The sequence below is a fragment of the Helianthus annuus genome, chromosome 10 (genome assembly GCF_002127325.2).
Source record: "Helianthus annuus cultivar XRQ/B chromosome 10, HanXRQr2.0-SUNRISE, whole genome shotgun sequence".
Taxonomy (NCBI): Eukaryota; Viridiplantae; Streptophyta; class Magnoliopsida; order Asterales; family Asteraceae; genus Helianthus; species Helianthus annuus.
The window spans coordinates 23,309,008-23,323,788 of NC_035442.2; the positions used below are offsets into that span (position 1 = coordinate 23,309,008).

General features: G+C 36.2%; 2 protein-coding genes across 2 annotated transcripts; one reads left to right on the plus strand and one right to left on the minus strand.

Moving 5' to 3' along the window:
• Nucleotides 1-211: 211 nt before the first annotated feature.
• On the minus strand, nucleotides 212-1,211 carry LOC118482603 (glutathione S-transferase T3-like). The gene is made up of 3 exons (XM_035978152.1): nucleotides 1,139-1,211; nucleotides 868-1,071; nucleotides 212-792 (listed from the first exon to the last, which is right to left on the minus strand). Exons 1-3 carry the CDS (start codon nucleotides 1,209-1,211, stop codon nucleotides 212-214), a joined length of 858 nt encoding a protein of 285 aa, XP_035834045.1.
• A 2,339-nt stretch (nucleotides 1,212-3,550) lies between these two features.
• LOC110884223 lies at nucleotides 3,551-14,263 on the plus strand. Its single transcript, XM_022131903.2, has 14 exons — nucleotides 3,551-3,738; nucleotides 3,898-4,111; nucleotides 4,675-4,747; nucleotides 4,826-4,947; nucleotides 5,622-5,999; nucleotides 6,500-7,260; nucleotides 7,722-8,152; nucleotides 8,846-9,690; nucleotides 10,678-10,838; nucleotides 11,030-11,190; nucleotides 11,838-11,998; nucleotides 12,623-13,070; nucleotides 13,451-13,527; nucleotides 13,912-14,263. The coding sequence occupies exons 2-12, from the start codon at nucleotides 3,923-3,925 to the stop codon at nucleotides 12,800-12,802; spliced, it is 3,462 nt and encodes a 1,153-aa protein (XP_021987595.1). The 5' UTR covers nucleotides 3,551-3,738; nucleotides 3,898-3,922; the 3' UTR covers nucleotides 12,803-13,070; nucleotides 13,451-13,527; nucleotides 13,912-14,263.
• The last annotated feature ends 518 nt before the right edge of the window (nucleotides 14,264-14,781 follow it).

Consider the following 14,781-nt stretch of genomic DNA (forward strand, 5'->3'; position numbering starts at 1 on the left):
ATACAATCAACAAAGGTTATATTTTTCTCGAATTTCTTGCTTCATTTGTTCGGCTAAAGCGAGCTCGGCTCCAGTAAGGTTTGTCGCGTCGGATGTTAATATTTGCAAATCAAGTGCTTTTTGACGACTTTCTTTCAACTTTAGCTTTCGGTCCCCGTGTTCTTTTTTTAAGTTGATCTGTTGTTGGCTCGTTTGCAACAAGCCGTCTAACTTATTGGTCACTTTTTCGAACGTTTCGGAAGTCGATTCGTACACCGCTAGAAGACGGTTGGGCGGCTTTTTTGGCCCTATCTCGGCCAACCGGCCGTTGTGGTGGTTGAAACGCATCGGTCTCTTCATGTGGCTCTTCCAAATCTTCCTCAATGTCGTTGAGATTTATTTGGCACCGAGCGTCCGAACCGGTACTTTGATGGTCGTTTGAGGATGAGGTTTTTGACCGCTTAGCCGACGGTTGGCCACGACTTTTAAATGGATCGAAGGCGATGACTATGTGAAATTTCGAACTCGTTCTTAAAAATTGCCAAATAGCAAGATAAGGAAACGCCTTCTTGTGTTCGGCTCGGAATTCATTTTGGGCGTTTGCTTGGAGCATCGCATCGTCGGAACCACTTTGGCGCACACTCGAGTTACTTAGGCGAGTGTATATTTGGTTGAAACTTTGAATCAAAGGATGCATTTTACGCCACTTCGCGCCAATACCATCGGGATCACGGTATCCATCTTCTTGATCTTCCAACTTGAGGAAAACGTTGTAAATACGAGACCAATATGTTTTTTCCTTTTGATAGTTACCTATAAAAAACAAAACAATAGTTATCTATAGAAAACTTTGTACATACGAGACCAATAAGTTATAAGACAACTTACTACATCTCGGGTCTTCGGTTATTTCTAGCCAAGCCTTGGACAAGCTCATTTCCTCGTTGGAAGTCCATGGTATCGGTTTGGTTTTCAAGCGTTCTTCACCCGGTGTTTTCCTCTTGTGTGAACGTTTCTTTTTTTGAGGTTCAACATCATTTTGACCGACATGGAACTGGGTCTCCGGAACTTCTTCGTCATCTAAATCCACCACTAGATGGAATACAAACAAAGTTAAAAAAACATATTCTTTACAAAAAAATATCTAAAAAATTTATACCATTTTGTTGTCTCGATCCTCCAACGTTTTGAAAACCACCGGTTTGTTGTGTGTTCCAAGTGGTGAACCCCATATTTTGCGGTATCGTCGTATTGTTGTAGTATACTTGCGGTGTAGGGCTAGCAACGTGCATATTATTGAAATAGGCGTAAAAAGCGGGTTATTTAAAATGTTTGGGTCCGCCATATCGGGTTGTGGATTGGAAGATTGTGTATTTTGGTTGAAATGAGGGATGTTGTGGGGGTACATTTTGATGAGTTGATAGAAGATTGGTATAAATTTTGATGAGTTGAGAGAAGATTGTGGTAAAAATGTGTTTGATATGTGGTATTATTTATAAAGGTGGGATGTATTTAAAAAAATAAATAAAAAACTTGGGCCAAACTATCCGTTGCCAACGGATATATGCATGGGAAATGAAAAAGTTGGGGCGATTTACTGGAGACGGGCTGGAGGGGGACGCCACCCAAGACGCCAAGGGGGTCGGTGTTCCAGGCGACTCCGGGCGACTCGGGTGGGGGAGCCGCCCCACTCCCTTCAGTCTAATATTTATTGACTTTCCCTCTCCACATGCAAGACATATGTCAATTTCCCCATCAATTTAAAACGTCTATAACTTTTTCATACGACATTTGCTTTTTAAAAAAAAATTCACCATAATAAAGAATGTTTTTTTATCTTTAATATGAGTATGATATTGTTATATAAAAATAAAATAAAAAGTTTCATTTTTACTGGGTTTTCTTTGTATTGTGTTAAAGGTTCTGGTCATTGTATCTTTCAACTGGGTTCTGGTCTTTACGTTTTTACTAAGGTTTCTATACATTGTGTTATTATTAAAACTTATAACACAATGTTAATTTGGCTTATGTCCATTGCATTCTTATCGGAACCTATGACACCATGTATGACACAATAAATATTGTGTTATATTTGGGTTTTCTATACATTGTGTTATAGGTTCTAGCCATTGTGTTTATTATGCTATCGATTGTGTTTTAATCTGTTGTCCATTATGTTTTTTGTTTTGTTGCGCATTGTGTTTTAATCCGTTGTCCATTGTGTTTTAGTCTGTTGTCCATTGTGTCTTTTATCTGCTGTCCATTGTGTCTTTTATTTGTTGTCATCAATTGTGTTTTTAGTTTGATACTCATTCTGTTTAATTTGCTATCTATTGTGTCTTTTATCTATTGTCATCGATTGTGTTTTTGGTCTACTTTCCATTGTGTTTTTAGTTTGATTGTAATTTTATCTGTTGTCCATTGTCGATTGTGTCTTTTATCTGTTGTCATCAATTGTGTTTTTAATTTGATATTCATTCTGTTTAATTTGCTATCCACTGTGTCTTTTATCTATTGTCATCGATTGTGTTTTTGGTCTACTTTCCCTTGTATTTTTAGTTTGATTGTGACTTTTATCTGCTGTCCATTGTGTCTTTTATCTGTTGTCATCAATTGTGTTTTTAGTTTGATACTCATTGTGTTTAGTCTGCTATCCATTGTGTCTTTTATCTGTTGTCATCAATTGTGTTTTTGGTCTACTTTCCATTGTGTTTTTACTTTGATACTCATTGTGTTGTATGTTATGTACATTGTGTAATACGCAACTGAGTTTTCTCATTGTGTTTTACGTTATGTCAATTGTGTAATACACAACTGGTTTTTCGATTTTTTCCTAAATATAACAATATGGTACTCATATTAAAGATAAAAAGACGCTTGATATTATTAAATAATTTTTTTAAAAACAAATACCGTATAAAAAAGTTATGGACGTTTAAAAAAATATGAGGGAAATAGCATATGCCTTGCATGTGCATGATCTTTTTATTCTCTTTGACAAAATTACCATTTCTACTTGATTTCTTTTGGGACACTTATCACTCTATAATGGCTTTTTACCGTTCTTATTTTTATACTTCTTGTAGAATAATTCAACTCTAAAGTAATGATTATAAAACAAGCAATATTATCATTCTATAACATCAACCCGAGTTAAAAAGTAAAAAGAAACTAACTTTAATAAAAGACACTCTTCTGAAGATGATATGGCTCATGTGAAGTTTTTTAAAATGGTTTATTAAAAGTAGGATTTTACATTGGAATTACATGATATAAGTTTATTAATATTTATTAAATCAATAATTTCCTTTTCATAATTTCATTTCCTTTTTAAATCATGAAAAGAATTATTTAAATACGAAAAATACTGGTTGAGAAGTTTTAGGAAAAAGAAAGTGTGCCAAGTGACATTAATTAGTTGGAATCTTTTAATATAAAGATAAAATTTCAAATCTTATAAAAGTTGGTGAAAAAAATTATCTAGTAATAAAAAAATTGCGTGCTTTCCAAAATAACAAATAATAATAAGATAAGCACTACTATTTGAAAATAAAAAATAAAGAATTAATAAAGAAGAAAAACGCGGCTGGTGAAGTGTGAACCCCCAAACCAGATTCTCCTCCGGTTTTCTGTCTCATTGATTGTGTCCAAAGTACCAAGATCGCAACAATCCAGCACTAACCCACCTCCACTTTCTTCGATTTTCAACAATTTCATCAACAGATCGGTCAATCAGCTCAAAAAGGTCACCTTTTCATTGTGGGTAATACTAAATTATTAATCTTTTAGTTCCGATCTTGATCTTTCTGGAAAAATCTTTGTGGGTTTTTATGGGTTTTCGGTTATCTGAAATGGGTCGATGAGATTTTGAAGTTTTATTGCTGTTTTGAGATGTATTTTGTGTTTATTTGTTTGTAGGAAAGAAAGATACAATTTGTTTTGGATGATTTCTGTGGGGAGTAGAGATGAGAGAAAGGGGATGAGTTTGAAGTATTGTTTTGAAGGGGGAAAGATGGAGTTCGATACTGAGATTGAAGAAGGGGAAGCTTTTGTTCAGAAGATTAATATTAATAATAATAATGATGGTGATGATGATTCAATAATTGATCCTGATGTGTCTCTCTCTTATATTGTAAGCAGTTTTTATCTCTTTTGGGGTTTTTTTTTAGTTTAGATTATTGTTTGTTGTAATTAGCATAATTATATATTTTGGTTTAGTATGTTGGATATGATTTAGTTGTTGTAAAATCGATTTTTTCCAGCTACATAAAAGTTCATTGATCACTTAAAGATTTCTGAGTATCCAATTCTGTCTCTCTTGAAGTAGTTAGAAAATCGTAACCGGTTTACCCAAACACTCAGATTGCGGTTATTTGTTTAAAAACGATCTTCACTCCATAGTTTTAGCATCGTCTTTGGACGTGTGTTTAACAGTTGAACTTACTGTGAGTTGAATTAGCACAGTGAATATTGTGTGTTTGGGTAAAACCGATCTAGAGTATGATTTTTTGTTCATTTAGGGCCAAAATAGTGAGATTTGGATAATCAGATAACGAGTTGCTATAAGAAAACTGATTACAACTTGAGCTGTGTAATTTAGTTTCCTAAGTAGGGATACACTCATACACACATAAGTGGTGATATACGTGTCCATTATCTGCTTTTAAATGCAACTCATTGTTGTGATTTCTGAAGGACGAGAAGATACAAAATGTTTTGGGACATTGTCAGAAGGATTTTGAAGGTGGAGTTTTAACTGAAAATTTGGGTAAGTTAAATTAATTATCTGTAAAGATGAAGCTAAAAAGTTAAAACATACTGATGCAAATTTGAGGTTATTTTGCAGGTGCGCAATTTGGAGGCTACGGTTCATTTTTGCAGCGTTCTCCTGTTTTGCCTAATCCAAACGCACGTCCAAAAGATCTCAATTATAGTGCGCCCGTTTCTCCAAATAACGCACATATGAAGGTGGGTTTTTTTTTTTTTTTTTTTTTGAGTTTGGGACATATTCGTATTTAATATTCCATTGGTACTATAGTTATTGATTTTTGTTTTTTGATAGCTTAATGTTCTAATTCTTGAGTTAGGGGGGGTGTGTGTGCGCTATGCAGTTAATGCAGTAAAAAATCGAATATCGGTCAAGAACCGATATCTGAGATAAAGGTTATCGCGGTGGGATATCGGTAATTTTAACATCATGTAGAATTTTTATATATAGCAATTTAACACTAACAATTCAGTATACTCTCCTACCATTAACAAATTAACCTTTTGCAACTTGCAAAACACTAACAATTGTAGCAATTAGGAACTGATTAAGACTTAAAACACTAACACTTAAGACTTTAAACACTAATAGTAGCAATAGGAAGGACGAACTGTAGAACAAAGAAGAAAGGTATTGATAGCGGAAAACTTGGTGATATATCGGCCAATATCGCCGATAATATCAATATAGATATTTGACACCGATATTTTACATGGGGATTGATAACCGATATATTAACGATATTAACTGCATAGTGTGTGTGTGTGTGGGGGGGGGGGGGGGGTAGAAGACAAGGTAGGCGCATGCGTGCATACCCTGAAACTTTTTTTGTTATAGAAACAACATAATATTTTCAATGTGTATGACTATGCAGGTTGTTAATCAGAATACTGTTTCGCATTCAAACAAATCACAACCCGTAAGAAACGGGCCAGCCTCTGTTAGTGCTAGATCAGAGTCAGCACCTAGGAAGTCAAAGTCAAACGGTAAACTGAAGCAAGAAGTCAACATATATAGTGGTAACAAATCAAAGTCGATTACCGACGTTGCTAACGATTCTGACCCGAAGTCTCTAAAGGTTCGAATCAAAGTGGGGTCTGATAACATGTTGACTAAAAAACACGCTGAAATCTACAGTGGGCTTGGGCTCGATATGTCTCCGTCTTCTTTGGAAGCCAGCCCTGTAAACAGTCACGGGTTTATTCACGGGCCTCGAGATGTCCCGTATGAGTCTCCCACTAGTATTCTTGAGGTTTGTAGTTTTACCAATATTATGTTTTGAGTTAACTGCCATTTTCGTCCCCCTGGTTTGTCCAATTATGCCAGTCCAGGCCAAATTTCAAATTTGTACCATTTCTGTCCCTGACATTCTTAAAACATGCCAGTTCCGTCCAAAAACTTAACGTCTGTTTAAAACCTGCCGTTTAATGAAGGGTAAAACCGTCGTTTTTACTTTTGTTTTCCTTTTTTAAAATCCCGTTAAACAGAAAACAAAAATGGAAAATAGTGTAAAAATAGAAAATAAAAAAAGGGAAATGACGTTTTTGCCCTTCATTAAACGAGGTTTTAACTGATGTTAAGTTTTTGGACGGAACTGTCATGTTTCGAGAATGTCAGGGACGAAAATGGTACAACTTTGTAATTTGGCCTGGACTGGCATAATTGGACAAACCACAGGGACAAAAATGGCAGTTAACTCTTATGTTTTTGAGTTATGAATTAAGAGAGAACTGAAATTTATTATTGCAACAGATGATGACATCATTTCCGGTTTCTGGAAGTCTTTTATTATCTCCTCTTCCTTATGACGTGTTGCACTTGACTGAAAAAAAGTCAGAGGATAATAGTTGTGGGCCCATGCACAAGGGGAGCCAAGATAGTACAGTGACAGCGGTTCACGGGCCTGATTTGGTCAACGTTGAACAAAATGTTACCGGAGAGAAGTCAAAGTCAACCGAAAAGAATTCCGTCTCAATGGAATCGACAAATGGTGTTCTACCCAAGAAGGAAACAAGTGTGGACAATTTTGCCCCTGGGAATAACACATCGTCTTCAAGTGGCAAACGGAAAGCGGAAGGCGGTTTAAAGAATGAATCTTTTAGATCTAAAACTAAGAAAAGCGATAACGGGTCAAAAAGCTATACAGAAGATTTCAAGAAAAATAGCGGAAAAGTCAAACAGACGTATAAAGATTTCTTCGGGGAACTTGATTTAGAACAGGAAGATAATGAAGAAACGGGTTTGGAGAAACCTTTGGAGGACACTAATGTAAAAAGCACAATGGAAAATAACAGTTTGTTGAAAGAGAGATCAAATGGAAAGAAAAGTCAAAAACCGTCTTCATCGACAATAGGCAACGGGCCAGAATCTAATGCAGCTGTGTCTACGGTAGTTCCCGTGGTCAATGAAGAGTGGGTTTGTTGTGACAAATGTGAGAAATGGAGGCTCCTTCCACCTGGTGTAAATACGGACAGCTTTCCCGAGAAGTGGATTTGTAGCATGCTAGACTGGCTGTAAGTTTCTCTTTTGCATGTGCCGTAAAATTTAAATTTTTGTTTGATGATGTCATGATGATGGATAAATATTTTCCTATAGAAGAGCTTCTATTATTTTAGAGTAAAGTACATGAATGGTCCCTGCGGTTAACCAAAATTTTGGATTTGGTCCCTAGCTTTCTAAAAGTACATGGATGGTCCTTGAGGCTTGTACTTTGAAACACATTTAGTCCCCAACCAGCAAATCTAAAGGTTTTAGCATGTCCAAGTTAGGGACTAAATGCGTTACAAAGTGCAAACCACAAGGACCATCCATGTACTTTTGGAAAAAGCTAGATTTGTTCGGCATAGAGGTGGCAAATGGACGGGTCGGGTTGAGTAACGGGTCAAAAGGGCAACTTTTGGATATAGGCCGAAACAGTTGGGTCGAATATTTTTATTTTATATTTCATTTTAGTGAATATTTTTAATGTACCTAGGCCTGGAATGAATCGGTGTAGCATCAGTGAAGAGGAAACAACCAAGGCTATAACCTCTCATTTTCCTGGTCCTGTACACAGCTCTCAACCCGTTCATCCTGGTGGGCCCCACTTAGCAGAGGTCACACTTGACGGGGCCAACCAACAATTCGGTTCACAAAATCCATCTTCTGGTGTCAAGAAAAATCTTGCGTTAAAAGATCTACCAAATGAAGAAGCCAAGCGGGACGGTCCTTCGATGTCTTCTAATTCTTCAAAGAAGAAACTTCACACCTCGTATAAAACCAGAAGCTTAAATGGCGTAAATCAGTCTCCCGTTGTTAATGCAGTAGCGTTTCAAGATTCAGGGCGGTCTCGTGACGTGGTTGTGGATAAGGACAGATTAAAGCCAAATGAGAACGATAAATTTTGTGAAAACTTTGCGGATGAAGGTATTTCATTGACGTTGACCCTGATTTGTACTTGCATGTAGGTTTATTTGATGGAGGTTAGGCCTGCAAACGAACCGAACGAACTGTTCATGAACACTTACCGAACGAGATTTTTTGTTTGTGTTCGTTCATTAAGGAAATGAATGTGTTCGTTCGTTAATTTTAGGTACCGATCTCAAATGGATGCTCATGAAAACATAAATGAGTACAAACGAACGTTTATGAACACAAACACAAACAAGCGTTCATGAACAGAAACGAACAAATATTAAATTTCGAATAAAATCGGCATCTTTCATCACGAAGATTACGTAGATCCATAATATACTAACCTAATATTTATTAAATAAATTAAATTAAATTAAATACACTAATATTTATTAAATATTTTGTTACTTGGAATTCTGAAAGTATTTAAATAAAATGTATAAACAAAAACCCTAATGAACTATCGAACAAAAACATAAATGAACATGTTACCGAACATTCGCGAACATAATTGAACGGATGCGACCTTTGTTCATGTTCGTTCATTTAACTAAACGAACGGACCGAATGAAATTTCTGGTTCGTGTTTGTTCAAATGAAGGATGAACGAACATGAACGAGCTCCCCCCCGAGCAGTTCACGAACTATCCGCTGAATGAACGTTCATTTGAAAAATGTTCGTTCTTGATATAACTTTTTTTTCAGGTAGTAACATTCATCGCTTGAAGACGGGCACCAAAAGAGAGAGTAAAGATTTTCCGAGAAAGGTCAAGAAAGTCAAAACAGATGGAAACGGTGGACCTTCTCACACAGGGAAAGTTGATAAACGAGACGTTGCGAAGAAAAGAAAAAGAGTATATGAAATTGATGTTACCGGGAACAATGTGAAAGAAACAAGTGAAATCATTAACATGAAGGAAAAGAAGGCAAGGGTATTAAAGTCATTTGACGGGGGAAGCTCGGGAAGAAAAGTTAAAAACATCAAAGACGTTAAGTTAACAGAACCTTCAAGACAAAATACGGTTCGGGCTGCCACTTCAAGCTCTTCAAAGGTTTCTGGTTCTCATAAAAGTAAGCCAAATAACCGAGAATCAAAAGGGTCACCCGTGGAATCGGTTTCTTCTTCTCCTATGAGAATCTTAAATAATAGAGGTGTTGACCCTTTGACCAAATCTACCAAATCAAAGGAGTTATTGCCGAACAAAAATGTCAGAATCGATAACGTTTCTATTCACGGTTCCAAGAAAGCTTCAAAGAAGGATGTTTCCGTAAAAGGAAAGTCAAACTCTTTGCCACCGGTGGGTCAAGGTGAAACCGAACGGAAAGAAAAGGTGGGAAATAATATGCCATCGAAGGCGTTAAAGCATAATAAAAAAGCTCAGAATCAGAATGGAAGTCAACATTCGAATATAAAAAATCCGACACCTGAAAAACATAAGGACAAAAGTCAGGATCCGACTGTTGTTCTTGTTAGGGATTTATCTAATCAAGCTACGACAAATGCTTTAAGAGAGGCGACTAATCTTAAACATATGGCTGATCGTGTTAAGGTTCTACTCGTTTTTTTGCTTCGTATTTTGGTCTTTACTATATTCTATGATTTTCCCACCTTGGTGTCAATGTGTCATGCATAGTTGTTAATAGCGACTGCTATAGCGCACCATGTAGCCATGCGACGTAGTGTCGCTATATGGGTCATAGCCACAAATAGCGATGATAGCGATTGTTTTTTTTTTTTTTTTTTTTGATGCAAGTAGCAATTAGATATAGCTATAAAATAGCTGGATTTATAGGTTTTTGTTAAATATACATGTAAAATAGCATATATACAAGGGTATTTTGATGTAATATACATATAAAAATTTTCAAAATTCTTTTTCTAGTGTAATCGCTATTTATAAAATAGTCGTCGCTAGTTGTCGCTATTCGCTACGTAGCCTATAGGTGCATTGTCGCTATTCGCTATCGACAACTATGGTGCCATGTCTAGATGAGAAAATGAGCTGGTTGGGTAACTGGTCAAAACGGGCCATTTTTAGTGTGGGTCAGGTTGGGTTTAGGGTTAGAAAGTTTTTCGTCAACTTTTAATTTATGAGTATTATGTCATTTTCGTCCCTGAGGTTTGGCTGCTTTTGCGACTTTCGTCCAAGGTTTGTTTTTCCGCATTTGGATCCAAAAGGTTTGAAATCTTACCATTTTCATTCAATTCGCTAAATAAGTAGCCAAACCTCATGGACGAAAATGACATTTTACTCTTTAATTTATATAAATGATTATTGAATATCACAATTTTTTTAGTGAAGCTATTTTGGTTCTAATAAACATTTAAATACCTTATGGGTGACTTTCACCCGTCTAACATGTTTCATTATTAGCTAATATTTTAAACCTACACATTTAACGGATGGCGACGAAGAACGACCCTTTTTTGGTAAATGGGGAGAAATTGAGTAATTTGACGTCTCTGCTGTTATAATTCCTTTTTAATGTTTGTTGTTTCCGATAATGATTTTCATAATTTAAAAAAATACTTGCAGAATGCTGGATCAAACCTTGAAAGTAGAGCTCTTTATATAGAAGCAGCGCTTAAATTTCTTCATGTAGCCTCTTTATTTGAATCCTGCCATAGCCAAACAGGGAGATACGGTGATATGATTCAATCAGTGTCCATTTATAGTAGCACCGCTAAATTATGCGAGTAAGTAATCTATATTGGCCCTTTTTGTTGTTCAATATTTAACATTTAAGTGTTTGTTTATATTTTCTATCTTTTTACGAAAAACTTTATAGAATACTGAACATTTTTTCTTTTATACGTGTTCATTTGGTTATGTTTTTTTTTTTTTTTTTTTTTTTTTTTAAATTTATTAATTAATTTTCTGTTATTAGGTATTGTGCTCATGAATATGAGAGAACCAAGGAGATGACAACTGCATCTTTGGCCTACAAATGCATGGAAGTTGCTTACATGAAAGTTATATATTCTTCACACACAACCGCTTGCAAAGACGTGAACGAGTTGCAAACGTCTCTTCATATTGGTACTACGGGTCAGTCTTTTTGTGTATCGAAATTGTATCTATACTAGTATACTATTACCATAGTTGTCGATAGCGAATAGCGACAAGGCATGGCTAGGCTACGTAGCGAATAGCGACAAATAGCGACGGCAATTTTATAAATAGCGATTACACTAGAAAAAGAATTTTGAAAATTTTTATATGTATATTACATCAAAATATCCTTGTATATATATGCTATTTTACATGTATATTTAACAAAAACCTATAAATCTAGCTATTTTATAGCTATAACCCTTTATAACATTAAAAAAAAAATTAAAAAAAAAATAATAACTGTCGCTAAAATCGCTATTCATCGCCATGACCAACTTAGCGACACATAGTCGCATTGCCATAAAGCGCGCTATAGCGACCGCTAAAATCGCTATTCATCGCCATGACCAACTTAGCGACACATAGTCGCATCGCCATAAAGCGCGCTATAGCGACCGCTATGGTCGCTATTAACAACTATGACTATTACTTAATTAGTTATAATTTTCCAAGCACGCAACACCATCAAAAGTGACTTTTACAACTTCATGCATAATGTCGCAACTAATTACCTGCTTCTGATTATTAAATGTCACATAATCTGAAATCTTATCGTGATTATTCAATATTGTTTTTGATAGGCGAGTCTCCTTCCTCCTCTGCTTCCGCTTCTGATCTTGATAACTTGAACAACCCGGCAGCTGCTGACAAGGCGGCACTAGTTAAGGGTGTTAATCAAGCGGCTGGAAATCATGTTATTGCTGCTAAAAGCAAACCCAGCTTTACACGGATTCTTAACTATGTAAGTTTACTCTTGAAAGTCCATAATTAGAGGCGCAGAATAGGTGGGTCCGATGGGCTTACGGCCCAAATTGGGTCGGGTTTTCCGTTGACCCATCAACACTTATTGTCCATGTTTGAAGTTGACACCCCTTAATAAATGTAGAGTAAAATGCCATTTTCGTCCTTGAGGTTTGGCCAGTTTTGCGACTTTCGTCCAAAGGTTTGTTTTTCCGCATCTGGATCTAAAAGGTTTGAAATCTTGCCATTTTCATCCGGGTCGTTAACTCCATCCATTTTTCTCTGTTAAGTTGGCGGTATTTCCGTCTTTTTTGCTAACTGTGAGGGCAACGTGGTCTTTTTCAATTTATGTAAAAAGACCGAATACCCCTGGAAAGGACCGAATTGCCCTTTAAGTTAACAAAAAAGACAGAAACATCCCTGACATACCAGAGAAAAATGGATGGAGTTGACGAGCCGGATGAAAATGGCAAGATCTCAAACCTTTTGGATCCAGATGCGGAAAAACAAACCTTGGGATGAAAGTCACAAAACTGACCAAAACTCAGGGACGAAAATGGCATTTTACTCATAAATTTATAAAAACTTCATGTTTACGGGTTTTTAACGCTGATATACTTTACAGACACAAAATGTAACGTCAGCAATGGAAGCCTCAAGGAAATCAAGGATTGCATTTGCAGCGTGTAGTTCAAAAGAAGAGGCCGTTATATCTGCAATCAAAAGAGCTCTTGATTTTAACTTTCATGATGTTGAGGAATTGTTGCATCGGGTTCGAGTGGCAATGGAAGTAATTAACAGGTGATTCAAGGTCAAAACACAAGAATCAAAGGAAAGCGTAGCCGCAAAGACACTGTGTTTGTCGACATTTTTCAGTCTTTTGGAAAAAAGATCTCTCAAGTGGATAGATATTGTTCGGTCTTTTGAAAGGATGACTCAGATGTGTTGGTTTTAATAAAGATCATTTTGAAGATCCCCCCCCCCCCCCCCCCCCCCCAAGTAATGCGTTACACCATTATCGAAACTTGATCAAGTTGCAGTGTAAAGAGAGCATAAAACGCATCAAGCTTCAGGTAAAGCATATTCATATACCTTTTGTCTGCGTCAGTCTGCTTTTAAATGAGTCAAAACTTCACGTGACGGTCCGGGTTGGCCGGTTGTGGAAACAACTGTCTTTCAACATTCTTTTTTGTATTTTGTTATTAAATATGATTATGAAATCTTTTTTTTTTTTGGTTAAAATAACAAGATAAGTTCTTTCAAATAAAATATTTTTGTATATTGTAAGCATTTGATTACATGTCGGGTGGCTTTTGTCCTGTTTAACCCGTTCCGTTTTAGCTAATCTTCTACATTCGTCCCCATATCAATAAAATACAACCCGAATCGACCTGTTTCCAAATAAATGGGTTGAAATTGCCACCTCTAATAACTACTCGTTTCTTCTTTGCAGGACATATTGTAATATTGTATAGATGACGTCTTTAAGTATATGAAGGCATATTATTGTCCAATGGTTATTTGTTTTAGGTAACGTGCATAAAAAAATTCTCAATATATGAAAGTTTATTTTCTTTAGGGTAAATTACTTTTTTGAGTCCCTGTGTTTTAGTAGTTTTAACTAGTTGAGTCCAAAAGCAAAAAGTTTAACGACCTGAGTCCCTATAAGCATTTTCTATAACCATTTGACTCCTTTTGAGTCCAATTTTTTGGACTCAAATCGTTATAAAATAAAATGAACAAAATTGGACTCAAAACGTTATAAAATAAGTGGCTAGGGACTCGGGGCGTTAAACTTTTTGATTTTGGACTCGAGTGGTTAAAACCACTAAAACACAGGGACTCAAAAAGTAATTTACTCTTCTTTTTATTAGTAAAATATATGATTTACCTTCATTTTGGTTTTGGGTGCAGTTCACATAATGGAGTTGTTGAGTTGATTTGTATTCTGCAACAATGAAAATCAAGAAGTACTTGATGTTGTGGTGATGAAGGTTAAAAAGGTAATTTGCACCATGAAAAAAATCCTCCTTTGTTTGCTGCTTCTATTGTCACATGAAGTTCACTACAATTTCCAGATTTTCCCCTACACAGTCCCCTTACAGATGGTTCACACATAGTTAAACATTTTCTTTAGTCGATATGTTCATTGTTTTTTAATCTTATAGTTTATAATTAGGGTTTCAAATAAATGTATCGGCTTGTGGACTTCATGTATCAGTTTTCAAGTATAATGTTAATATACGCAAGCTTTCTTTTAGCAAAAGTTATTGCGTTAGTGCTACGGATTTGAGCTTACACGTTTATGTAAGATATGTCACCCAAGGGAGGAGCTTAGAGGAGGCCGGACCGGGCTTCGGCCTGTGCGGTTTTTTCGCCCAATAGTGTTAAATTTCAGGTTTTCGAGAATTTTTTTAAATGTGTATTGGTTCGGCCCAGGCTGATTTTATCTCAAAAAAACATCGGCCCATGCTGAGTTTTAGGTCAAGATCCGCCATTGATGTCACCCAAATTCGGGATCACCTCAGTTATCTGCATCCCATACTTTACTGTATGCCATGATCTTTCAAGACATTGAATGGATACAACAACAATAACCATACCCAGTAAATCTCACAAATAGCAGAGCTACTTATAGGGTCTGGGGAGGGTGGGATGTAGACAGACCTTGCCTCTATCCCTAGGGATAGAGAGGCTGCTTCCAGAGAGACCCTCGGCTCCAAAACGAACAACATGCCAACACATCAAGTCAAACAATATAGAAATAGCATACAACATCATTTG